The 27,358-nt window shown below is 40.4% G+C and overlaps 1 protein-coding gene across 2 annotated transcripts in view; it reads right to left on the bottom strand.

Moving 5' to 3' along the window:
• The window catches only part of SH3GL2 (SH3 domain containing GRB2 like 2, endophilin A1), a 197,945-nt gene that overhangs the window by 40,984 nt on the left and 129,603 nt on the right, over window positions 1-27,358 (bottom strand). For both annotated transcript variants that reach the window (XM_046663758.1, XM_046663760.1), the window contains exon 2: window positions 7,313-7,381. In XM_046663758.1, coding sequence (XP_046519714.1) covers window positions 7,313-7,381 — 69 coding nt within the window. The remainder of the gene's footprint in view (window positions 1-7,312; window positions 7,382-27,358) is intronic.

Genomic DNA, 27,358 nt, shown 5'->3' with positions numbered 1-27,358 from the left:
CATGCTGGAAGTCCAGGTTACATGTGTGATAGGAGGAAAACACAGGTGTCCTGCTGACCATGTGACAAAGATTAAGGAATCTGGCACCAAATGTATCCAAAGGTCCTTTGTGGCCATGATGGGAAGAAAAAGTAATTCCAAAGGTCAAAATATCTGAGAGTGCCAAAGGAACTGAATTGTCCAATGACCATTTGAGATTCTGAAGTTATCTGATGTTAGGAGACTAACCATTTTCTAACTTTCCATCATCTCTTTCCTCAGTAATAATTATAACCACCATCATCATAAGTGCTTTCTATTTGTCAGAAATTGTTCTAAGGGCTTTAAACATCTTTACACATTTAATTCTCAGAAACCCTATGAACGTGCCCAATTCTGCCTCCAGAATCTGTGTTCTTAACCACTAACCTATACTTCTTGAAAGCATAAGCTCCCTGTAGAGAGACAAGCAACAGGGACAACTCCCAAACTGAAGAGACACGAAGTCAGATGGGGCTGGGGACTAGACAACCACACAGGACCAGGAGGAAAGCACCTGCCATCCATTTTGTGTTTTTGTTTTGAAAGTCCTCAAAGTCTGTGGGAACTTCATCCACAAGAACTATCCTGCCGTGGGCCTCTGAGACAGGAGGCCTCCCCCGTGCTGAGCTGTCTGACCAGCACCCTCAGTTACACAGCTTCTCTACAGAGGCTGGGCACCAGCAGTGCAGATCTTGAGTGTCCAAAGGGAGGTCAGCAAGGAAGGCGTGGAAAGCTATGGAACCCCCCCCTCCCCTCGGGGCTCTGTAAATAGATAGCCCAACTACTTAGGCTCTACAAACAGAAGCCACTAGCTTAACTAAAGCTAGTGATCTCAGGGGAGCTACAGAGACCCTGGAGATACCAATATTAGAGCAATAAGTTTGGTCCCCAGAGTGGGATTCAATCTTAGAAGGGAAGCAGGAATACAAAGTACCCCAACGTCCCCTGTGGTTGACCCAAGTCTCCCAGGAAAGAGCCCATACAACCCCAACTCTAGCTAAACTCTTTTGATGAGAGCATAAAACAACATTCACTTGAGGTCCACCTCTGAAAACAAATCAGGACATACCCCAAACAGGGAACAGCTATTAGCAAATTCAGTCACTAGGATCTTGCTCTTGATTTTACTGACAGATAATCCACTTGACAGAGCTAATGAACATAAGAGAAAGAGACCAGAAGAGCATCTAGTCCAAAGCCTGGATTTTGTAAATGTGGAAATCTGAACCTAAAGAAGGAAAATGAACTCGCTGAGGTCACATAGCTAGTGTGGCTATGATGGGAAGGAAAGCAGTTCCAAAGGTCATGGATCAGATGGTTCCTAAAAAAGAGCTGGAGGAACTGACCTCTCCAATGACCATCTGCAGGCAGGAAGCTGACCAATTTCTAACTTCTCTCCATCTCTGTCCTCACTAATCATGTCTAGGACTCTTTCTGCTAAACTAAACTATACTGCATCAGCCATGGACCAGCTGAGGCACACTACCCTGTGAGAACCTCGAACATGCCTTGATAGGCATTTGCTGGAAAGCTATTCACATACTGAAACCAGCAATGTCTAAACACATATTCTCTGATTGACAGGCCTGATATAATTAGCATGAACTAAGATTTCCACATAAGTCATTTCTTATAACCGGCAAGAGCTTATTCCCATTTGAGAACAGCACAGTTTAACTTTGAACTTATGACATATAGCTAATGACATCCTCAGTGCCCAAATTTGACTATTACTTGAAAATAAGTTTGATGCACCCTCAATCACAACTTCAAGTCTTGTGAGCTCCTAAGCCTTCATTTCTTTAATTAATCTCGTTTGGATGGGGGTTGGGAGCCACTAGGGAAGGATGTGTAGAGAAGGTGAAACTGTAAACATGTGCATATATAGGCATGCTTTCAGGATATAAAAATTCTTCGTGAAACAAGTTTTTTTCTAAAGGTAAATGCATAGGTGTACATTCTTCTGGTCTTTTTTCTTCCATTTTCTCAATACCAAGATTTCAGCAATCCTCAATACTTGAGGGTCAGGAGGTTCCTCCTCCACCATCCAGTCTTGTAATTTACAACTCTGGGAAGGGAGAAAAACAGCTCTCTCAACTTTCTTTACTCACTCTAACATTTTTCTTCTTCATGCTAAGGCAAGGGTTGGCAAACTATGGCCAATGAGCCAAATCCAGGCCACTACCTGTTTTTACATTTTTAAATGGTTTGAAAAATTCAAAAGATGACTACTATTTTAGTGCACATAATAATTACGTGAAATTCAATTCCAGTGTCCTGAAACAAATTTGACTGGAACACCACCACACTCATTCATTTAAGCACTGTCAATGGCAGTGTTTTTGCTCTTCAACAGTAGAGGCGAGGATGGATCAGGGACCAGAGATGCACTCTGGCCCAAAAACCTAATATACTTACAGGAAAAGTCTGCCAACCCCTGGGCTGAGGTTCTATTTTCACTATGCCATGCTGGATTGACAGATGATAAGGATCATTTCACCAGCTGTCCCAGTCTTTAGAGACAAGAAACAAGAGAATTGCAAGGTACTGGATTGACTAGAATGGGTTATTGTTTTGACACATCTGAATATTCCTTTTTCCAGTGGAGAAAAGAGTAGTCAGCGTTTCCTGAACTTAGGTGGCAGCAAACATGAACAACCCGGCACCCATCGTGGAGCAAGAAAGGACTGGAAGATACGACTTCATACTGTCAGATACTGCATTATACCACAGGCTGTCACAGGGATGCAGTAGCAGAGTTTAAGAAAAACTAGACAGCTTAAAGTGAAGCACAGATAAGTTTGTGGGTTTAGTGATCAAAAATAAATAGATGAATCAAGCACCCACTTGGATATGGGGTAACTCACAGTGGTTATGCAAAAGAAATGTTAAAAATGTCAAATGAGGGCCAGCCCTGATGGCCTACTGACTAAATTGGGCACACTTCACTTTGGCGGCCAGGGTTCAGTTCCCAGGCACAGACCTACACCACTCACGTGTCAATGGCCATGCTGTGGCGGCAGCTCACAAACAAAAAAGAGGAAGACTGGCAACAGATGTTAGGTCAGGGTGAATCTTCCTCAGCAAAAAAAAAAAAAAAAAAGACAAATGTAATACTAAAATCTTTTCAAATTCTTAATAAATGTACCTATTAAGAATGCCCACACATCCACTTAAAGTGATGAGAACCCTGAAGGAGAACACCTAATTAAACAAGTCATAGAGACATGATGAAAACAGCATCCTGGAGAAGTTTGTCTGGCAGTAAGATACGAGCTGGTCCAATAATGATGCTTTTAAATAGCTCCCTACTGACTTGGAAGAGTTAATGTCCTGTCTCCAAATTGCTCTGCTTTATAGCAGCTTTCTTATGCACCCAGAAAGCCTGATTAATAAACAGAGTGTTGAAAACAAAAATAAACAAGGCATTAGGCTGAGATTGCCCCAAGGTATTTTCTTGCTAATCTTCCTGGGCATTACCTTTAATGAATATTAGTTTGGAAATATACTGTAAACACATAGCTGAGAAGAAATTTGTCTTCACTAAATTTCAGGATAAACAGAGAGATGTCTTCAAAGTCCATCTTGTCTGGGGCTCTCACCCATCTTACACGTCTGCACCTACGCCTGAGTGTCTCAGTACAGTTACCCACATCTTCTCTTTTTCCACCACACCCAGGAATAAGGCATTCAGGGGCACGACAGACGCCCATGGGTGCACTCAAGGATGTGTGTTACTCTCAGCACGCTGGCTGGGACTTGACTCCTTTCTCTTCCATTCAAGATAAATCACTAGAATTCAAGTAAGAATGACATTTTTAGAAAGTGACAGTAGTAACAAATTTCTTGCCACAAAATTCAAAAGAGATGATGACTAGAGTGCTTTACACTGCAGTGGGAACTCTGGTTGGAGCCTCTGTTTAAACATGGGCAGGGATGGGAAATGCAGAACATCTAAGGCTCTTTTTTAAAAAAAAGAAAAACAACAACAGCTCTGGCAGCCAAAAGTTCTTTCCTATATTGAGCCTGAAGCTACCTTCCCATAGGTTCTAGTCATTAATTCAAGTTCTACCACTTTGGGTTGAATGGAAGGATCTAACCCCTCTCCACTCATGACAAACTAAGCGTATGAAGATAATGACCATGGGCTTCTCCTATCAGCCTCTCTCCTGCCTCACCCTGCAAACAACCCACTGTTTCTCACTCTCATATGGAATGGCATTCTTTCTGTTCTTTCTCAACATCTTGGTTTTCTTAAAACTTGAGGCTGGCCCTTCAGAAGAATTTCATTCTCATTAAATTGGTCTATAGCCATGTTTCCAACCTTAGAACACCTCCGGTTTCAATAGAAGGGATTTCCCAGGATACTCTTCAGGCTGCAGTAAGAGACACTGCACCTCTTGGTTTGGACTTCTGCATTAGCCACGTATGCAGGAACAGGAGGAAATTTCAGGGTTTAGCTCAGGCACACTCTCCTCTAGGAAGCTTCCACTGATCAACTCAACCTGTGTTAGTTCTTCCATGAGAATCATCCCCAGGACAGCAAGTGCCATGTGAGTCTGCAGTCCTGTAAGCACTACTTTATGTGCTGCTTTCTTCCATCAACACTGGAAGCTCCTTGAAGGCAGGAACTATGCCTTAATCATCTTTGCATTCCTGGTGCCCAGCACAATGCCTGGCACGTGGAGGCATCTATAGATATTCCATGTGAGCAAATGAATGTAACTACACACAAAAAATACAGAATCACTGCGGCAACTGATGGAAACTTGAGAAGTAACCAGAGGTCCCTTAACTTCCGCTTGACAAAAAAATCTGCATCTTTTCAAAGAACAAATTCATACAATGTCTGAACCATGGTGAGAAATTTAGTCTGTGTTTAACAAAGCTTGTAAGCAATAGATACCTTTTAAAACTAACACAGAAACAATTGCGAGCACAGCACTTAGGAGCGGAGACAGCTAATGTGCAGGGTTCCTGCAGAAATAACACAGCCACAGGATCCCACCCAATAAGCTCTGGGAGGGGAAGGCTGCCAGGGCTAAGAGACCTCACTGCATCTCAGCAGGAGAGCGGCAGGGTGGCTGATTAGAGAAACCACCTCTAAGAATACCCACTTCTCTCTCCCAGGAGGGCTGCTTGATGCAAACCTCTAATTTACTTCATTTTGTTGTCTAATTGCACCTCTGAGAACACAGCTAACAAAGGTCTCTCTACCCCAAATGCTTGATGATCAGAAAACCAACTGTGGAAAGGAGATTCTTCTGTAGGCTTGGCAACATTGAGCTAAAATATTTTTGTGAGTAATAAATGAACAGGAAAGAAAAGATTTTGAGACTCTAAATCCAAAGCACATGCTTTCCAATTACCCCAGAAATCTTTAAATTTAATGCAAATTTAGCATGGGTAGGGAGTGAAAAATTTGCAATAGAGCCACAGATAGGACAAAAGCTGTTTGGAATAAAATGAAATAAAATAATTTCCACACTGTCCTGAAATCTAAATCTTTCAATTTACTTAAACATAAACCCAAATACACAGCCATAGGTGTGTTCTTCAAATAATCAGCAAAAGTTTTCTTTATTGAAGGAATATCTAGATTTTGAAAAAGAAACTTCAGAACTCATTATTTTCTAGAAAATAGAAGAAATAAACCTTGCCTTTAGACTCAGAGGGATGCCTGTGGGTTTTTGCCTGAAGTAAAACACTTGCAAGATCCTCTTTTATTCCAATTAGTCTGCAAGATTGTCATGGATTCAAAGGCTTAATTAGTTGTTCAGTGATAAACTCTACTCTGTTCTCCAAATTTCCTATTCTTTTTAGTCTCATTTAAGAAACAGAAAGTCTGTCTTAGCTTAGGCAGTAACCTACCTAGTTTATTACCGTTAGTCTTGACAGATGCTAAAAGCAGGACTCAAACTCTGACTCCTTAGCTCTAAATCCCTAAATATGTGCCTAATCTGTCATTAATGACATGGCACACGCCATGTGCCATACAAAAAATTCCCTCCAGGTTGGGGGTAAACATCAAAGGATAAGGGGGAGCTAGGGAAGACTGCGTATAGACAGAGGCTGGTACAAATTAACAGACCACAGGGCTGCTCATAAAGAGGAGTGTGGAACTCCAAAATCACAGAGAGTGGAGGAATCAAAGTCAAGTCATTCTGGGCAGATGTGTCAATGTCTGGAGACTCTGATGCTGTAGAAGGATAGGCACTAGAAACTATGAACAACAGTGGCTACCAGCTTTGACCGAAAATCAGGTGGTATTTAGAACTGTCCAGAGATGCGAAATAGGAACCAATGCAGACTTCAGTCCAGTGGGGGCAAGTGGCTGCCAGGCATTCCGTACCAGACTTCTGGTTGGGACTCAGGACCCTTGTATTAAATCTCCTCTCCAGTGGGTACCTATCCTATCAGTGAATTTAGTTAGAATGATCATGTAGGTAGACACCACACAGTCTCATTTTACAAAACTGCTGTCTCCTGGCAAATCACCTTCTTTTCAGGAACTCAAATGTGTCCCATTCTCTCTTGCTTGCTGTTTCCTTTCTAGAAACACACTAGGCTCTGCTAACTCTTACTCATCCTCCGCATCTTCGCTTTCATCATGAGAATCTTCCCTGACCACCCTGTGTGGGTGAGTTTCCTCTCTTCCAAGCTTCTCTAGCGTATGTTTCGTTACCCTTGCCACACTGGTCAGTATTTGTCTAAAGTGTGCCTTCCCCACCAGGCTGTGAACTTCATGCAGTCAGGAACCTTGTCCTGTTCACTGCCATATACTTCTTGCCTGGCTCAGAGGAGGCACAAAATGAGAACTTACTGAATTCATCAATGAATTCATCAGAAGAAAAACTGAAAGAGACAAGGCAGAAAGTATCCAGGAATTTTCTTTGACTCTTCATGCAAAGAGCAAAAGTAGCTTTAGCTACTTTGCTACAAAAGACAAGTAGGGGACATCATTCCCCACCTTGTCCTCTTTCCACCTCATCCCAATTCAAACACCAGCTCCACATGGTCCCTATTTTAAAAAGTGGTGATAAAATCCACCAGGAAAAGTACATTATAACATTTCGCCTTTGTTGAGGCTTAGTTCTCAGGATAGTACAAAGGCAAGACAGGATACTTTCCATTTTCTGTTTTAAAATGTGCACTCAAAGGAGAGTATTTTTAAGAATAATAAAATGTATTCTCAGGTACCAGTGGAGAACAGTTTCCCTCCCCTGTCTCCCTCCTCCTAGTTAGTTGGGCAGTTTTATGTCAAAGGGAACCCTAAGTAGTGAAGACTTACCCGCTCCATCTCCTTGAAGTCATCATCGAGCTTGGTTCCTTCGGCTCCTCCAACCTTCTCACTCACTTTCTGTAGAAAATAGCCAAAAAAGAGAATTATTAGAAATAAAATTTCTTTTAAAAATATGTTACAAGTTTTAAGCACTTTCACAAACATCATCTAATATAATCTCACCACCATTCCCCGATATGGATGGGCAGTCTCATTTTCATAAGAGGAAACTGTGGCTAAGAAGGTTTCAACACTTACCAAAGGCCATGTACCTGGTAGGTATTGAAGCAAGAATTCAAACTTGTATCTTCTGATTTCAACCCCAGTGCTCTCTCTATTATATGAATCATTATATAACTATCTAATCACTAACATTTTTCCTTTTGGAAGTTCTGAGGGACAACAGCATCATACAATAATCATTTCCCTCTGATAATGGATCTAAAATGCTACCTAGGCAGAAAATTGCTACTTCTTCAATCTATTCCTTAACAGGCTACTGAACAAATAATCACAAGCATCTATGAAACTGGTAAGAAAAAAATCAGCCCAGCTGATCTTCAGATAAAAGAACCTGAATAACAGTCTTATAAAGCTGCCTGTAGCTGTCTACATCTTTATATACATAAGACAAACTACACGGAAAGATGCTGAAGGTATTTCTTTGCTACCCAATCAATTTTCATTATTGTATATTTTATATTAGTCAATTTACATATGCAAATTGTCATTTTACACATGTAGAATTCATGTTCATAGAAAAATCAGATACCTTATTCTGTTCTGAAATAAAGATTCAAATTAAGTCTAATAAAAATTTATGAAGGGATCACAAGAAAAACATTTTGGTTTCATCAAAGACAGGAATATTAAATACTAATGACACAAGAATTTCATCCCTCTTAAAATACTCTAATTGTAAAGGTAGATGCTTTTCACTAAGACGTCACTGCACTGCATAAAGTTACCACACACAGATATCAAATTATGGTTTTTCATTTCCTTTAATAGCCGCTGGGTTAAGGGTCTCTGCAGAGGATCACCACCATGCTCAGATCTGCAGCAAACTTAGTAACAACCTGGGTCATCCCACTGAGCTTGGTTTGCCTCCTCCGAAAAGGGTCCCTGAATACATGACTCTGTCTCCTGGCCATGGAAGCTCTCATATCCCCTTGTTGGGGGCTGAGGTGTATTCCTTACCCTCTCTTTTTCTCTGTCTTTAACTCCTGCTTTCTGCCATCAGGAAAACCTTTAGAAAAAAACAAGAGTCTGAATTCTATTACCTCTATGGCTCTGTATACCAGATACCATGCGTTTCACCGCAGCAGCAGAAAGAGAAGGAATATGCCGTGATGGAAGGGAATGGCATGAACTGACTCCTCTACTCCTTCCTAGATACACAGAACTGTTAGGAAAATTAAATGGCATAATAAATATCAGAATCTTTGTCTGAACCTACCAGATATGCAGTATATCCTAGTTCCCATCTCTGACCAGTAAACTGTATAGCTGCTTATAGTATTTTGGTCTCACCCATCAGTTTTATTTAACTGTTGTTTCACACCTTGAGAAGAATCTAGCAACTTTCATTAACATAATACAACCTTAGACAGATAGAGGTCAATGATTAAAAGTGAAAATTTAATAAAAACATTAACATCTTTAATTTGTATAACTGACACATTCACTTGCAATTTATTATCTAATATGTGTAAACACAAGAACTATGTAGATAAGATATTATTCTTATGTTGCAAATCAGAAAACCAAGGGTGCATAAATTAAAATTGGCTGTCCATAGTAGAGACCTTTAGCTAGGAAGAAGTGGAACCAGAACCTCAACACAATTTTCCCAAGCTAAACCCTAGGCTTTGCATGCCAAACACAGCTTTGAAGAGCTGTCCGTGGTGCTGGCCTCCTCTGCCTGAAGTTCCTCTAGGATTCAGATGGCCAGAGGTAGATTCAGGGCCTTAATCCTTGGTCCCTGACATCAGCTCTCTCATTTAACCTGTGTCCTGGGTGATGCTGGCTATCAACTACGTCAACAGTCTGCACAGACCCAGGCTATCTCAGGCATCACTATGACCTAATCAAATGCCTGCACCAACTGTGACCTTGGCCCAGCAGTCAGCTTCTCAGCCTCTTTTCCTGAAGACGTTTATCAAATCAGAAGTGGGGACAGCGAAGCTCCATAATTCAGTTTAGAATGTCCTAGTGGGATGCCAAGTGCCACTGAGCTGACCTGCATATTCAGAAATGTTTATGTTATAGAAAATCAGGAACTTAAAGGTTATCAAATTTTCCCTACAACCAAATTTTTACTAAGATTTTCACACTGATTCCCTCCCCTTCACTTCGCTCAGAGATGGCAGTTTTAGCTCTTATTTCCACCCTTCATGTCTTATTATTGAAGTATGTGGTTTTTAGTTAAATTTGGGCTGGGAAACTCTAGTCAAATTCCTACACAATAAAGAAATATACTACACATCCCCAAATCAACTGTCTCTCTGTTCTAGTTGAGTACCTCCGATGTCAGGGAACTCACTATATCTCAAGGTCCCATTTTAGTCACAGAGGATCATTATAGATAGACCATTTCCATGACCTCTGAACAAGATATTTAATTTTTATTTGCAAAATTGTCACATAAAACAGGTAGCTGAGAAATGTCTCCATTTATAGAAACATTAGAGAATCCTGGTAAACTTGGGTTAATCACACTTTGACCATCTCTAGGGAATAAAACATAGCCCTCATCAAAAGCACAAGGGCTTATATCACACTTTCAATTCCATATTGCTCAACTGAGAGTGATCTTAGTTTTCCTCCTTTTTGCATCCATTAACAGGTTAGCATCAGAGTCACTGGCTCACTATCTCAAAAGAGATACCAAATGGGATCACTTCATCCATTAATAATTTAGAACTAGTCCTGGTAACTCACACTGAGGTCAACTCATCAGTCCATTGGCTTTAACTATTTGGTTTAAATACTGTGTGTGTGTGTGTGTGTGTGTGTGTGTGTTTGTGAGAGAGAGAGAGAATATGAATCTCTCTTCCTCTTCCCAACGAAAGCTGACATTTCAGCTGCTCTGAGAGAAACAGTTCACCAAACACAGTGAATGAGGCTAAGAGTTAGATACTGGTACTGGCCTGATTGGTTGGTTGACAAAAAATTTCTTATCTAACTTGATTCTTGGAAAAAAAGAGTATTCGAAATGAGATCTACATTGTTCTCTGGGCTATTTTTTTTTCAAGTCAAAAAGGATCTAAATATGAAGGCAGTGAACTAAACAGTGGGCTAAATAACAAGTGACTCATTCCTTGGGAGTATGCCCAGTATCTTCTCCTCCTGGTCTTTAAAAAATATTACTAAAACTTCTATTGTTTTATGCCTAAGAGTCAAGGAGAGGAATACAGGCTCCCTGAGCCCATCTGGCCAATAACGAGTTTTGTTTTCCTCACTTAACACCATTTGTTTAAGAATAGTTTTGCCCTACTATTTTCCAGTGAAGTGATTCCTGAAACCAAGAATTCACAGTATTGAATATTTTCTGATGCTGTTTGGTATACTTCGGCTAAGATGCTTGCCGTTTGAGAAACTGATCCCCTATTTAAATGACCATCAGCAAAAGTTATTTGAATCACACAAAACAGTAAAAATGAGCCAATATGCTCCCTGTACCATCTAAAAAGATCTCCTCTGTTCAAAATCCTCAACTGTATCCACTGAGCACAACACTGAGAGGTTATGCTTCTAATCTCAGCTTCTGTTACCTTCTCCATATACTCTGAATTCCAATCAAGCCAAAAATGTCCCCTTCCTCTTTCTTACTCTTCATTGTATTCCTCACAACAGGTACTCAGTAAAGATTTGTGAAACTGAACTACAAAGTACTTTCGTAAATATTAATGTTAAGATGACTGAGAGGAGGCATAAAGTGAGGCAAATAAGACTGATCACTTCACTGTGGGATGGTCTTTCAAAAGGCATAACTTTTCAAAAAACAAAAATAAATAATACCATCAACTCATATTTTAAATTAAAAGTCTTAATTCTGAGTCTGCACTAGTATTGTCTCATGCTATTTTTCTCCATATACCAAATGAGAAAAATGTCAAGGGAACCAGCAGCAAGAGACAGCTTAAATAAATGACCACTGTTCACAGCCCAAAGGATGCTGCACTGCTTTCCAACAGTGACTCATCCTCCCCCGCATTAATTGTCACCTCTAGGCAAAAGACACTCCATCCTCTAGTTGTAGCTCTGATTTTTCCTCACATTGTATTTCATTTACTAAAGATCCAACTACTGTATCTCCAAGAGTCTTTCATAAAGGTCTCCTTGAAAAATCACATCAGTGAAATTCAACAGACTTAAGACCAAATTCATTCAAACCCTGCACACCTGCAAAATTATTTACCTCCGAACTTCTCTTTGTTCAGCTTTATCTCCCATTAGTCATCATACAAAGCCAAGTTTCTTACCATCCACCAAACGTACTGTGTTTATTTCCTCTGCCTTATACTTGGACCTATTTCCCTTTTATATTTTTTCAATCCTACCAATTATCTAAAATGCCCACCCTGATTAAACCTCCATCATCCTGACTGGCAACCCTAGCTGGAAGATATTACACTTCCTTTGCACTCTTAATGAAACACATCTGTTCAACTACCTGGAACTAATCACTTGATGAGTAAAACTGCTGAGGATCTTTGCTCACCTGAATTGTAAGATACTAACGGCAGGAATCACATCACATCTTCTTTGTTTGAAAACATCTGAGACTGCAGTACCCAATATATATAGTGCTTGCAGAGCAAACACTTAGCAGTTCCAAAAAACGTATTTCAATGCTAAGAACAAAAATTGCACATAAATAATGAGTTAACACTAGTTCTGTATCTTTTTTCTGAGAGTTTAATCTCCCCTCTAAAGTGTAATATCTTTTTCTGCATCAGCAACAGGCAAAAAATTAGAAAACTCAACAAACTATGATAGCCAAGTTAAAGAAAATTCTCTCTTAATTGTACCCATTCTACGTTCATCCACCCAATTACTTTTAGTACAATTACAATTAGTATTAATGATATACATTCTTGGCATTAATATTGGATTCTAAATATATACGTATTTTAGTTTATATGTAGATGCACATATGCATGTATATAAACATACATGTGGGCAAACACGTTTGTGTGTGTTATCTATACCCACACACATATGACAGAAAGTCAACATAATACTTTTGCAAAGTGCTCTTTAAAATATCATTGAAAGGGACTAGCCCAGTGGCATAGTGGTTAAGTTCATGTACTCCACTTTGGTGGCCCAGGGTTCATGGGTTCAGATCCCAGGCACTGACCAGCACTGCTTGTCAAGCCACACTGTGGCAGCATCCCACATAAAACAAAGGAAGACTGGCACAGATGTCAGCTCAGCAACAATCTTCCTCCGCAAAGAGAGGAAGATTGGCAACAGATGTTAGCTCAGGGCCAATGCTCCTCACACACACACACAAAATCATCGAAAATAATTTTAAGTACTGCACTATGTGTTTACTCATAATTAAAACAGAATTACTTTATGGGGCCACCCCATGGCTGAGTAAAGTTCCATGTGCTCCACTTGGGCAGCCTGGGTTCATGGGTTTGGATCCTGGGTGCAGACCTACTCTACTCATCAGCCATGCTGTGGAGGCATCCCACATACAAAGTGTAGGAAGACTGACACAGATGTTGGCTTGGGGCTAATCTTCCTCAAGCAAAAAAAAAAAAAAAAAAGAGGAGGACTGGCAGCAGATGTCAGCTTAGGGAGAATCTTCCTCACAAAAAAAGAAAACAAAAGCAGAATTACTTTAATTAACATTCCATAAGTTAAGCACAGCTAGTTTGCTAAGAGCAGAAAGTAGAACTCATACATTATCCTGCCCATCTGCACCATGGAACAATCCACCAAATTATTTACATGTATAATGAAATCTCACTGACAATTAATTAAGTCAATGAGAGCCACTTGAGGTAAAGCTTAAAAACAACTGTATTTAGAATCAAAAGACATGAATTCCAGCTCTGACAATGACATTAAATAGCTGTGTGAAAGAGAAAATGCATAACCTCTTAGTGCCTTAGTTTCTTCACCTAAGAAATGAAAGCCAATATCATCTACTACTGGATTTTTTGAGAATTAAATTAGCATACACATGTAAGAGCACTTTGTAAACACTCAAAAATCATTATTAACATAAGGGTTTATTATGCCTTAATAAGTGCCCTTACTCACATGAAAGGTGGAATTTTAAGTCGCTGTCTTACATTTGACAAAACCATTCTAAGTGTAGAGGTTTTTTAAATGCATGAAAGAACAACATTACTCGATGTACAAGTTCTTTAGAAAGAAGTTATAATAACTACCCCCATAGGACGCTGTACTGTTTTCCCAAGATTTGTAGAAAGGTGTCACCTACGATGATAAATAAAAGAAGCCCACAGTCTGACTCTTCATGAAAGTTCTTTAATCATTATTCATTAGTATAGTACTTAAAAATAAAAATTATAATGATAATACTTAATGATATATCAAGTATTCAGAAGGAAACAGGAGAGTCACAATCACAGCAGTATTTTCCTGGTATTTGGCTAAATATAAGTAAGTCTTGTTTTTCCAGATGGCGGCATTCCCATGTATGAAAGGCAGGGCGGATTCACTTCATGGGATACAAGTTTCACACTAGTTTTTCTCAACTGTCATTAACTTGGAATGCTTAAATGCCATGATGTTTTTAAAGTGGATTTCAAGAAATATATATTTTTCCCCATCCAGAAACTTCAGGTTTTCTTAGAAAATGAGTAAATGCGTTTTCATCTATCTAAACTGAGTTCATTGACTCTATCTTACTATCAAGTAGAATATGTATATTGAAGAAAAGTGGGAAGTTCCCTCTTATATAATATAGAAACTAGTAATTTTCCCCTCAAGAATTCAAGAGAATACAGACTGATTTTCTTTGAATATCTGGAGCTAAAAACTTTAAAATGAGTTTGGGTGAACTAAGCACTTGGCCCTTTTCCCAGCTTCCAGTCTATCTTGCTTCTTGTCAAATACTGTATAGAAAACGCAGAAATTGACTTGCATGATGTTTTCATTGTTTCTGGTGTGGTTCACTGGGTTAAAAGTACTAACTTCCTAAGCCCGATTTCCCCACGTGAGAATTTCCTATAGACTATGTGGCAAATTACTTCCATACACTCTCAAAGGGAGTAGGTAGGATTTATTGTCGAGGTATTATGTAGAGTTTCAGTCCCTCCCTGGAAAGATCATTTATACGATCACCTGCAGTTTCATTTGCAAGTGATCCTATTTTTTCTACCAGAAAACAGAAGGACATATGTAAAATGTGCAGAATAAAAATCAATTAACGATTTCTTTATTTTTCAACTCCCTCAAATAATCTAGTTTCTCACCAGATAAGGGGTAATTTAGGCAGGGGTGTTCAACAGAGGGGGGATAATATTTACATAAAGTTTCCTGCCCCAGGTAATAGGAAAAAATGTACACATTTTCATAGTCCACTGCAACAAGCCATTGACATTAAACAAAACATAAAAAGACAGTGTCTGCTAAAAATAGACTCAAAAACTTGGGGCTAGAATTATGTCATGTAGTATTTTTTTTTTAATTCTATTTAAAGCTCCATCATAAATTCCCTTGAGAAAAAAACAGAACTCAAGAGAACAAAAGGTACCAGTGACTCATTTGAGATTTCAGTCCTGGTTAATGAATGACCTAGAATCTAATGCCAGATGACTCAGTTGAGAAGGCCAGAGTAAGTAGCCTTGCTTTCATTTGTTATAAGAAACTGCTAGGAAGCCCTTTTCTGTTTTGTGAATTGAAACCACAAACTTCCCTGGGCCTCTGTTTCATCATCCAAAATGAGGCAGGGGTAGGGTGTGGTTAGATAACCAGCAGAGTTCTAAAACGCCTTACAATTAAAACTTTGAGGCCTATTTCTGTTACGGTTAATTTGATGTGTCAATTTGGCTAGGCTATAGTACCCAGTTATTTAAACAGCTGAAGTCTAGGTGTTGCTGTGAAGATATTCTGCAGATGTGGTTGACATCCACAATCAGCTGACTTTATGGAGATTATCCTTGATAATGTGAGTGTGCCTCACCCAGTCAACAGAAAAGACTTACGAACAAAACAGGTTACCTTGATGAAGCAGAAATTCTGCCTGCATATTCTACTGGTTCTGTTTCTCTGGAGAACCCTAACTGATACAATTTCTACCTGTTGGAATGCTATTTATAGTATACCAAAGGCAGATGATAAATTAGGAAAAGGAGGAAAAGAAAAAATACCATGCAATGTGTTTGAAGAGAAAATGCTAGGGAACCCTATCCCCCTCCACCTCCCACCCCTGCCCCAGATTATTTTGATAAAATCGCATTCTAAAATTTAAAAAAAACCCACAACAAATAATTTTTAGATTAAATTCACCTAATGGGATGAATACAACAGAACTCAATTTAAATGCCTACTACGTACCAGGAACTCTGCTAGCACTGGAGGTTTCATAGGCAAATAAGACATGGCACATGCTCTCTGGGAACTTAGTTTGGTGGGATATATGGATAGGCAAACAAATCATTTCAATATAATGGGGTGAGTATGTAAAATTAAAGTACAGACTACCATCAGAGCCTAAGATGGACAATTTGGCCCTAGCTGGGTAAGAAGACAAGGCTAGGAAAAGCTTCCTGCAGCCCAGCTGATTCTCAAATGAATATAAGTGGGCCAGAAGGATAGACTAAGATATAGGAAGAAGCTTTCTCAGGTATTAGATGCTACATGACAAAAAGAAAACAAAACAAACACAGTATGTGCAGGAAAGTACGTATATTTCAGCGCTTCCAGAGCTCAGAACATAAGGCAGGGAATGATGAGAACTGAGCATGCAGAAGGAACGAAGCATCAAATGGCAGTGGGCCTTCCATGTTGTGCTCAAGACCTTAGGTTTTACTTTTTATTTTTTCAGTCTTAGTGAATTTACATAGCTGTATAGTTGTGCAATCATCACTACAATCCAGTTTTAAACACTTCCATCACCCCAAGACATGTTCCTGTGTCCATTTTTAATCAAAGCTCACTCCGATCCTTAGGCAACCACTAATCTGCTTTCCATCTCCATAGTTTTATTTTACCTTTTCTAGAAATGTCTTATAAGTGGAATCACACAATAGGTAGTTTTAAATATCTGGCTTCTTTACTTAGCATACAACATTTGAGATTCATCCATGTTGTTACATCTATCTGTAGTTCAGTTTTTATAGCTGAACAGTATTCCATTGCATGGTTATGCCACATTTCTCTTCTTCATTCAAATGTCCAGTTGACAGACATTTGGATTACTTCCAGTTTGGGGCTATCATGAATAATGCTGCCATGAATATTCACATAGAAGTCTGTGCAGGCATATGTTTTAATTTCTTTTGGGTAGAAACCTAGAAGTGGAATCACTGGATCTTGTGGAAAGTGTATATTTAACTTTTTAAGAAATTGCCAAAATGTTTTCCAAAGTGGCTTACCATAAGACTTTAGATTTCATCTTAGCATTGATGGGCAGCCAATAACAGGTTTTAAGCTGGGGAATGATCCAGTTAATTTTTAATCATCTGATTCCACAGTGAAGACTGACTTGAAAAAAAATGCTACTGCAGTGATCCAAGTGGAAGATGAAGGCTTGAACCAAGATCTCTGGGAGGAAGGATGGACTCAGCAAATATTCAGGACATGAAATAAACAGGATTTTGTGACCGATTTGATACAGAAGTGAAGCACAGAATTCTAGGATAACTCCTAGGTTTCAGGCTTCAGCAAATGAATACAAATGAACAGAATTCAGGTACAGATCCACTGGGTTTGAAGTCCAAGTAACTATGTCCAGCAGGCAATATATATGTATATATATCCAATCAGTCTGAGCCTCAAGGGAGAGGTCAGGGCAAGAGAGACATGTATGGAGTCAGCGCTAGATGTTTGATTTGTAAAATCGGAAAAGCATTGCCCAGGGAGATTGCTCAGGGAGACCACATATTCAGAGAGCAGTTATGGGTCAAGGAAGGAACACTGAGCATCACCAACAATTAAGGGCCATAGAGGAGGGAAAAAACTAACAAAAAAGACCAAGAAAAAAACAAAGTAGAGGGAGAATCAAGAAAGAGAAGGATCAAAGAAACCAAGGAAGCAATTTCTCAAATGAGTGTAAGCAAGCCCAGAGGATGGACATGGAGGTGGTGGTGGGGTGGTAGTTAAAACAATCATTCCAAGAGCCATTAGAATTCAAGAGTCTGATAGCTCTGTGATCCTGCAATCCATGACGTATGTATTGTAGGCTAATACAATGGGGCCAAGGCAAAGTACACATAATCTAAAGGACACCAGGTATCAGACACCAGGAATCATCCTCATATTTTTGTATATAGAATTTCTTCCATCTCAATTTGTGCCTATAGAAATATCATTCAGAACTGTAGGAAATGCTCATGAAAAGTAGAGTGACAGTTGTTGGGTCCCAGCTGCAGGGCAGGCAGCTCAGAATACGCTCCATTTCCATCACTAAAGCTTGTGCTTGGACAGCCCTCCTCCGTCCCTTCAATGTAGGTACTTCTGCTTTGAAGAAAGCAAGCATCAGGGACCGACTGCACACCAATGGGTATTTGAAAACATATGAGAGACTTCCTACAAGTATTTCACACATCAATATATTCAGTTCTCCATATAGCATTTTATGTCACCAAATGTGGCAGCCAAGCTCTATCCTGAGGTACATGCTCTTCCTTTCCTAAGCCAAAGGAAGCTAGCACCATGCTCACAGATGCAGTAATAAATCATAAGCTTTACCTTATATAACAATAAGGAAGAAATATGAAGAGACTTCAGAGATAGTTATGAAAGTGGATGGACAACCACTTGGCATTCAATGAGGAGATACCAGATCCACCATCTTACAGAGAAAATCACTGACTTGCTGACAAAGGAATTAAACTTAGGAACAAAGAAGAACCAAACAAAACTCAGAAAGATGGATCCCTGCCTGAGATACCAAGTTTGATAACTCCTATCTGCAGAAATTCCATCATTCAAACCAAACATTTTTAAAGCACCTTAGTGACAGGGCAGATATATAGAGAGATTCATTTATAATCCTGGGCAGAACTTCCTGAGTGCTAAGCAGGCCGTCACTGCCTGACAAGGCTGTGCAGTGACAGACGATCCTCTGCTTCCACTCCAAGCTTCGAGGTCTGCTGCCTGCACTGCAGCTGACTCTCTGGACACGCACACCTTGCAGGCTCATGCTGAAGCCAGAGAAGGAGACGTGGTGGAGGCTCTGTCTCATCATATAAATTCCTGGTTTGCTTTTTTTTTCTTTTCCAGGGAAATATTTGCTCTAAGCTAACATCTGTTGCCAATCTTCTTCCTTTTTTTTTGTTCCCTCCCCAAAGCCCCAGTGCATGGTTGTATATTCTAGTTTTAAGTCATTCTAGTTCTTCTATGTGAGCCCCACCACAGCATGGCAACTGACAGATCGGTGGTGTGGTTCTGCGACCAGGAAATGAACCTGGGCTGCTGAAGTGGTGAGCGCTGAACTTGAACCACTAGGTCATGAGGGCTGGCTCATGGTTTGCTTTTTTATCCACAATTTCTAGTATTAGAACTTCAGGCGTCCTTTGCCCCTGCAGGGTATCTGTAACAGGAAAGGCTGCTACAATAGCTGGAGAACATACTCAGAGTAACGTCACTACATCCCACACCCTCTAAGAGCTAACTTGACTCCTTCTTTCCCAATATGCTTTCAAGGTGTGGAAAGAAGCTACTCACTTTATCATCCCATTTCCTACTACCTCAATAAACCATGTACCAATAGTCATATTTCACATTCTTATACAAATACATATACGGTCATGCACCGCATAATGACGTTTCAATCAATGATGGACCACATTTATGATGGTGGTCCCATAAGATTAGCACCATGTACCGTAGGTGTGTAGTAGGCTATAACATCTAGGTTTGTGAAACTCACTCTAAGATGACAAAGTTGCCAACGATGCATTTCTCAGAACATGTCCCCATTGTTAAGCAAAGCATGACTGTATAGCTTTTGATAAACAACAGGGAAACATTTGGCTTTTCAACAAGCTTAGAGTTGCTCAGATTTGTGCATTAAATTGAGGACAGGCTCTAAATACTATTCCAGCATTCCAAACTGGCACTAATGGCTTCCTTTCAAGTTTCTGCCCAATGCTTTTCAATCACGTGGGAGACTTGCTCTCAAATGAGTTGACTGCTTGCAAAGCTCTAATGAAAATATGCCAAAAAATAAAATACGGAGAAGACACAGGAAAGAATATTCTCTTTCTAATCCTGCTTGGGCCCACTAATGTGCTAATGTCAGCATCTGCTAGTGAGTAGTAGGTGGTGAATACAGGGACTCTGAGAGGCTGTCTTATTTGTTCAATTTGCACACGAGAGGTAGAGAAGGAGGAACATTTAGAAGGGACAGACTTTTAAGAAGAGGCTGGGTACCTCTTCTTATGACAGGGGAAAAGTGAAGCCAAATATGTACCAAGACAGGGGTCCAGTGGCAGCTGTTTTTAAGTCACTTGTCCTTAAGCTCTGGGATGTAGGGAAAAGAAGAAAGAATTAAAATCGTAACTTTATTGAGATATAATTTACATGCCACAAAGTTTGCTCATTTAAAGTATACAGTTCAATGTTCTTTAGTATATTTACAGATTTGTGTGATTATCACCATAATCTATTTTTTGAGCAGTTTCAACATACCAAAAAGAAACCCTGTACCCATTAGCAGTCATTTCCCAGTCCCCTCCCCCAACTCCATTCAATGTCCCACCCTCTAGCAACCACTAGTCTACTTTCTGTCTCTATGGATTTACCTACTTTGGACATTTCATATAAATAGAATCATATATTATGCAGTCTTTTGTTTCTGGCTTCTTTCAATTAGCATGATGTTTTCAAGGCTCATCCATGTCGTAGCATGCACCAGTACCTCATTCCTTTTTATGGTTGAATAATACTCCACTGTACAGATATACTATATTTTGGGGGTTTTTTTAATATATATTTTGTTTAACCACTCATAATTTGATGGAAATTTTGTGCTACTTTCTAGTTTGATAACCTCAGGCAAATCATTTTACCTCTCAAGTTTTCTGACATGTGGATAATTAAAAGCTACGTCACATGGGAATTATGAAGATTATATAAGATAACTGAGTAAGCGCTCCGTCAACTGTAAAGTACTTCACCAATGCAAAGGATTAGCGTCATTACTCCAGAGTGTTACCTAAGCGTAACAAGGCGACATCATGGACACGGTGAATTTAAGGCGGAGGCTTATAAATGCTTCTATCCAGGACTAACTTGTGGTAGAAGGAAGACAGACACTTTCCAAAATCCAGGCCAATTAAAGGTTTGAGGGCCATTAATATACATGGCATCATTCCAGATGAAGGTATTTAAGAGCAAAATGGTGTGCCTGTAGGCACTTGTTACTAGTTAAAGATGAATTTGAGATTTACATTTCAGCACACAATGCTAGACTGAGAATACATTTTTCAGAAGTGATCTTTTAAGTTGTCTTATCAAATCAACTGTTACCAGAGTCCTGTGGTATACTGGTTCAATGAGTTAACGAGTAGAGGTTAAGTAGGAGAGAGTGAGAGGAAAGGAATACATTCATAAGCCTATGCAGTATAGGAGTTCTGGTGGGGGGGTTTTTTTGCAAAATAAGGGATTCCAGTTCTGATTTGGGGTGAGGGCTGTAGGAAAGAGAAGTCTGGTCACCCATCAGAAGAAAAGCACTGCAGGAGCAAATGTGCGTTTGATGGTAATAGACCATCCCATGGGTATCTATGTGTGCTGAAGGCTAGGGAAAGAGGAGAGATGGAAACCACTGGGAAAGTGGGGGCAAGATGAACAGATGTGTTATGGCCAGACAGCCAGGTTGCACCAGAGACAGGACTGAAACCCAGGTCACCTGATTCCCATACGCATTAAAACTTCTATTTCCCAGGAAAGGTTTGACTAGGGTAGCTGTAATCAATCGACATCAATCCGTAGCAGCAGACGATATTTTAACGTGCAAAAATTCTTTAAAATTTTTAAACTTGCTTTCCATAACTCTTTATATTGTTAAAATTGTTTTTAAACATTTTCTTAGTAATTAACAAGAACTGATTGCAATCAATTAGGTTTTACTGTCCTTCAATAGTAAATCTGTAACTTCCTTCCTTTGCTTATATGCCTACTGAACCATATTGTCACCAGGTGCATTGTACCCTCCCCTTGTAAAGATGTCCCGACCCCTCTATACTCCCACTTGTTAGATTGTATTTTGTACTATATCATCTATCTGAATGTCTCTGCAATGTCTCAGAGGTCCTGGAAGGCAGTGATTTTGGTCTTGTTCATCTCTGTTTCCCAGTGGCTAGCACAGCCCTGGCACACGGTCGGCCTGCAATGTATGAGCAGATGAGAAGTCAGTGGAACAGCACACCGACTTCTGCACTGATGTAGTCTGCTTATTTTTTCCTTTAACTTCCTTTTTCTATTCAATTCTATATGATACCATCCCCCTGAACAATCACTACATTTGCCTTTTCTTTTTTCCCACAAAATATCCCTCTGCCAGCGGCAAAGATCGAAGGCAAAAGGTAGATATAGAAAACAGGGTAATCAGCAACAGCTCTGGACACATTCTCCAACAGTAGTAGCTTAAACAGGTTTTTTATTGAGGTAATATGCTGGCAAGACTGTTGATAAGAATATGATGAAAAGAAGTTAGAGAAAGCAGGGTGAAAGCAAGAGCTGGCCTATTCAACACCATTTAACACTCTAGCGATTAGACAAGGCAGTCAAAGGTGGTACCTTCTTTATATGCTTGTTTCCCATCACAATATCTCCACCACCATCACCATGTTAGAACCTGGCTACCTTCTAATCTCTGTCATTCATTCATTTAGAAAATATTTACTGAATGCCTTTTACGCATCAGGCACTGAAGATATTGTGAGGAGGATGTTCAAAGGCCCTGGGATATATGGGGTAAGCACAGCTTCTCCACGAGGCCAGCATGAATAAAGATTGGGGCGGGGGGCCTGGGCCCAGGCCAGTGGTGCAGGGGTTAAGTTTGCACATTCTGTTTCAGCAGCCCAAGGTTTGCTGGTTTGGATCCCACGTGTGGACCTATGCACTGCTTGTCAAGCCATGCTGTGGCAGGTGTCCCACATATAAAGTAGTGGAAAATGGGCATAAATGTTAGCTCAGGGTCAGTCTTTCTCAGCAAAAAAAAAGAGAGAGAGAGCGCACGCGAAAGATTAGAGAAGGAAGGAGAAAACACCCAAGATAAAGCTGGAGATGATAGCAGGAGCCAGGCCCTGCAGGCCCTTTTGAAGTAAAAGAAGGCCTTCATCCTAAGAGCAATGAGGGTGAAACATGAGAGGTTTTATGATTTTAAAACAGCATGCTAGATATGCTTAGTGCAAAGCCACTCAGCCAAATAAGACCTTGGCATCACAAAAAGATGCTGCTTTAGGAAGAGGTTTCATTCCTGCCGTAAGGGCTACACAACATTTTGCTTTCATTAGCAGGACCACAGAATCGTGATTGTCACAAGTCTGGCATGCACAAGAGAACATATGGCTTCTCTCTGGAAGAAGTTCTGCACGCATCAAATCCCAAATTTGCTAATGAAAATATCCTGCTCTTTAAGTAGGCTTAGAGAACACAATATATATAGTTTTTTATTGCTGTTGTCCTTTTGTTTTGGTTTTAGTTTCCCTCCCTGAACAGCACATGAAAACCCACAGTGAGACTGAACTTTACAGAACCTAAAAGAAATTTTCCCAATGAATTATTTTATGGTTTCCTTGCAAACTGTGTTTCTCTTGAGTGAATTATCATTTACTCTTACATAATATTTCCTAACTTAGAGTATGCTTCAACCTGTCATTTAAAGCTCAGGAGAATATCTTTAGTAGAGCAGGTTTTAGATACCATACTACTGCTGGAGGAGAAAGTTATACTGTGAAGTACCCCCCCCCCAAAAAAAAGGAGGGGCCGGCCCTGTGGCCAAGTAGTTAAGGTTCTGCATGCTCTGGTTAGGCGGCCCAGGTTCACGGGTTTGCATCCCGCGTGTGGACCTACTCTACTCGTCAGCCATGCTGTGGAGGCATCCCACATACAAAGTAGAGAAAGACTGGCACAGATGTTAGCTCGGGGCTAATCTTCCTCAAGCAAAAGAAAAAGAGGAGGATTAGCAACAGATGTTAGCTCAGGGCGAAAAAATGGAGGGAAAGTTTCTTTCAGTCTAATGACTGTGGTGCACCTCCTCCTTAACTAGTTAAATACAGGCACCCTTCTTTATTCTCATAAAGAATTAATTTCACCCAAATAGGGATGATGAACATGCCAAGGCAGAAACTGGATTTAAGCAGCACAAGAAACAGGCTCCTGAAGAAAAATGAAAAGTCAAAGAGGAAGACTAGTTTCACATAGAAATCTGACACATTTCAAACTCCAAAATGTAAACACCCATCTATGTACCACTCTGTTTTCAAAAAGCTAACATTTTGCCCTATTTGTTATGGATACTTTTTTGTTATTGTTGTTGAGGAAGAATAGCCCTGAGCTAACATCTGCCACCAATCATCATCATCTTCTTTTTTTTTTTTTTTTTTTGCTTAGGAAGACTGGCCTTGAGCTAACATCCATGCCCACCTTCCTCTACTTTATATGTGGGACGCCTGCCACAGTATGGCTTGACAAGTGGTGCATGGGTCTGCACCTGGGATTGGAACTGGCAAACCTTGGGCCACCAAAGTGGAACGTGCAAACTTAACCTCTGTGCCATCAGGCCAGCCCCTGTTATGGGTACTTTTATAAATAAATAAAATGTAAAAATATAATCAACACTCCTTTTATGCTCCCTGCTCCCCTGAGACAGCACTCTCCTTCCCAATGGCAGTTCTGTTCTTCTGCCCATGTGTCTTAGTTGGGAGCTCCCTAAGGCAGAGCCTGGGACACAGACGAAGGGGCAGCAGTTTATTGGGGTTGTGGCCTCTGCAAGCAGAGGGAGCAGGAAGAGCAGGAAGAGGGTCAGAGAAAGGCAAAGCCAAAAGGAGCATGTTCTGGAGTCGTTTACTGCATGAGGCAGTGGGCCTGATCCTGCAGGAGACCCCCTGAGGAACCATGTAGAACGCACCTCAGTATCGTTCCTTGGACGAACAGGAAGCCAGGGCAATCATGATTCATATTCCCCTTGGTTGAAGGTTGCCTCTAGGTGCTTTAACTCCTGATATGTCAGGCAACACCCAGGAAAAGCTAAAATTCCAAGAGTAGGAGAAACTCATGGGGCAGAAAGGCTAGCGGTGGGAGCTGGAGCTGTCCTCGCCAGCTAGGCTGAGGGAAGCAACTCTGGGCACTCAGAGCGTATGTACAGCAGGGGCTAGTTAATTTTTTTAGTAAAGGAGCAAGTAGAAATAGTTCAGGACCTGAGGGTCAGTGCTATAGACTGAATGTGTGTGCCCCTCAAAACCTCTATGTTGAAATCCTAACCCCCAATGTGATGGTATTAGGAGGTAGGGTCTTTGGGAGGTGATTAGATCATGAGAGTGGAGCTCTCATGAATGGGATTAGCAACCTTGGAAAAGAGACCCTAAAGAGCTCCTTGGCCCCTTCTGCCATGTAGGGACACAGCAAGGAGACGGTTGTCTATGAACCAGGAAGAGGACCCTCATCAGACACCAAATCTTGGGCTTCCAGCCTCCAGAACTATGAGAAATAAGTTTCTGTTGTTTATAAACCACCCAGTCTATGGTATTTTGTTACAACAGCCTGCATGGACTCAGAAAATCTGATACACTCTATGTCACATATTCTTTTCTTTTTTTCTTTTTTTAAATTAAAGAACTCTCCTTCTACATAGTAAATTTTCTTTCAGAGTTCAAAGCTTCCCTTGGAGTGTCTATCTGACCTGCTATGGAGAAAAGCCATAGCTTGTTTGCTTTCTTTTTTGTTTATTTGTTTTTACAACACTTTGAAAATGTAAACATCATTCTTAGCTTGTAACTTGTTCAAACACAGGCCATGGGTCAGATATGGGCCACAGGCCACAGTTTGCTGACACCTGTACTATAGTATACATAAACAATATAAAGACTTATTTTCTGTTTTTTAACATATATAAATATCATACTCTACATATCCTTCTATAACTTGTTACACATCAAACTTATACATGTTGCTATACATACAGGCAAACCATTCATTTTAACCTCCATACAGTGTTCCACTGTAAGACTATATCAACATTTGTGTATCCATTTCCTTAGAGGGGTGTGTCTGGGGTGTTTTATATTTTTCACTATTACAAACAGTCCAGCAGTAAGCATCCTTCTGTGAGGGTCTCCTGCTGCATGAGTGAGAGTTTTCTCTAGGATATATGCCTTGAAGTGAAATTACTGTGTCATAATGTACATGAATTATGTACATAAATCTTCAACTTTCAAATTTGGTTATCACATTACTCTCCAAAGTAGTTATACCAATTTATAGCCTCCACCTGTAGTATACCAAATTCCCATTTCTCCACATCTTCCTAAATATTTAGTTTTGTCAGACTTCCTAATTTTTGCAACCCTGATGGTTATGCATTTATATTACAACACTGTTTTAATTTCCATATTTCTGACTGCTATAGAAGGTGAATGTCCTTTCACACTAGTTGATCTTCCGTGATTCCTATTCTATAGGCTGCCCATGCATACCACGCACCTATTTTTCATTGGTGCTGATGTTCGCTCTGCTATTGGGCTGTCTTTTCTTATTCATGTGTTGTGTAGTAGTTCTTCATTCCCCTTTTATTTTTAAAAGTTCTGGCTGGCTATGATGGGGCTGGGTCAGCTGAGTCGAGACCTACCTTCCACACTCAGCAGAGCTCCAAAGGACCCAAAATCCTCACTGTAGGTATCACTCTCCGGGTAAAAATAAACACATCACTTAACAAATATGACATCCATCCATTCATTCATTCACAGACCTTTGAGTAGTTACTACGAAGTGGTATTCATGGTACTAATACCAGGGAACATAAAGGTATAAGAAATCACAACCTGACGAGCACATTCAACTACAATGGAGGATTAGTCATCAGATGAGGTAAATGTCACTTAGCTTGGAGCAAAACCTTGAAAAATCAGGAAGACAGGGTATGATGGATGCTTCACTCTGGGTAGATACAGCCAAGGACATGGGGGCTCCCTCTCTTCACAGCTTGTAGTCAAGGGCAACAGTTTCACTGCGAGGCGCAGGCTGCCAGTGCCTCTCATTCCGCTACCTCTAACCCCACATCACGGAAGCGCAGACTTGGGCACGTGCTGCCAAGAGGACTACATCTCTCTTCCCCGACTCACTTCGCACTTGCAGCGCAGGGCTCTGCCCCAGAAGCAACAGGCTGAAAATACTGGGGCTCCAATCACCCCAACCCTAGCTCACTCATAAGGTCAAGATTCCACTGAGAAGAGCAAGCTAAGAAGACCAGAAGCCACACAGTGCCTGCTTGTAGAGAAGAGCTGTCACTCTGGGAGAAGTGGCTACTGTCCCTGCCCAAAGCCTGGTGCAACAGCACAGAAGTTCTGCCCAGGAGAGGCAGGCCCTAGTGACAGAGAGCTCCACCATGCTGCTTGAGGAGACGGACTTTATTTGGGACAAAGAAGGGAGAAGTACATGCCTAGGAACACTGTCAAAAACAATGAAGATTTTGGCGGCAAGCAATTAATTACATGGGGGCTAGCAGCTTCGTCATATCAGTATGAAAAAGTAAAATGATGGACCAGCCATAAATTTAGCAGAGACAGCCTGAGAGATATCCAAGGAGAGTGCTCCTGGGATCACACTCATCTCTGAGGGTCAGGAAGGTTAAGAACGCACACCCTAGGCTGCACCCACTCAAGAGTAATGAGAGTG

This window comes from Equus quagga, chromosome 6, assembly GCF_021613505.1.
Source record: "Equus quagga isolate Etosha38 chromosome 6, UCLA_HA_Equagga_1.0, whole genome shotgun sequence".
NCBI classification, from domain to species: domain Eukaryota; kingdom Metazoa; phylum Chordata; class Mammalia; order Perissodactyla; family Equidae; genus Equus; species Equus quagga.
Note: the sequence above shows the minus strand (reverse complement) of the source record. Positions and strands in the feature narration are given on the sequence as shown.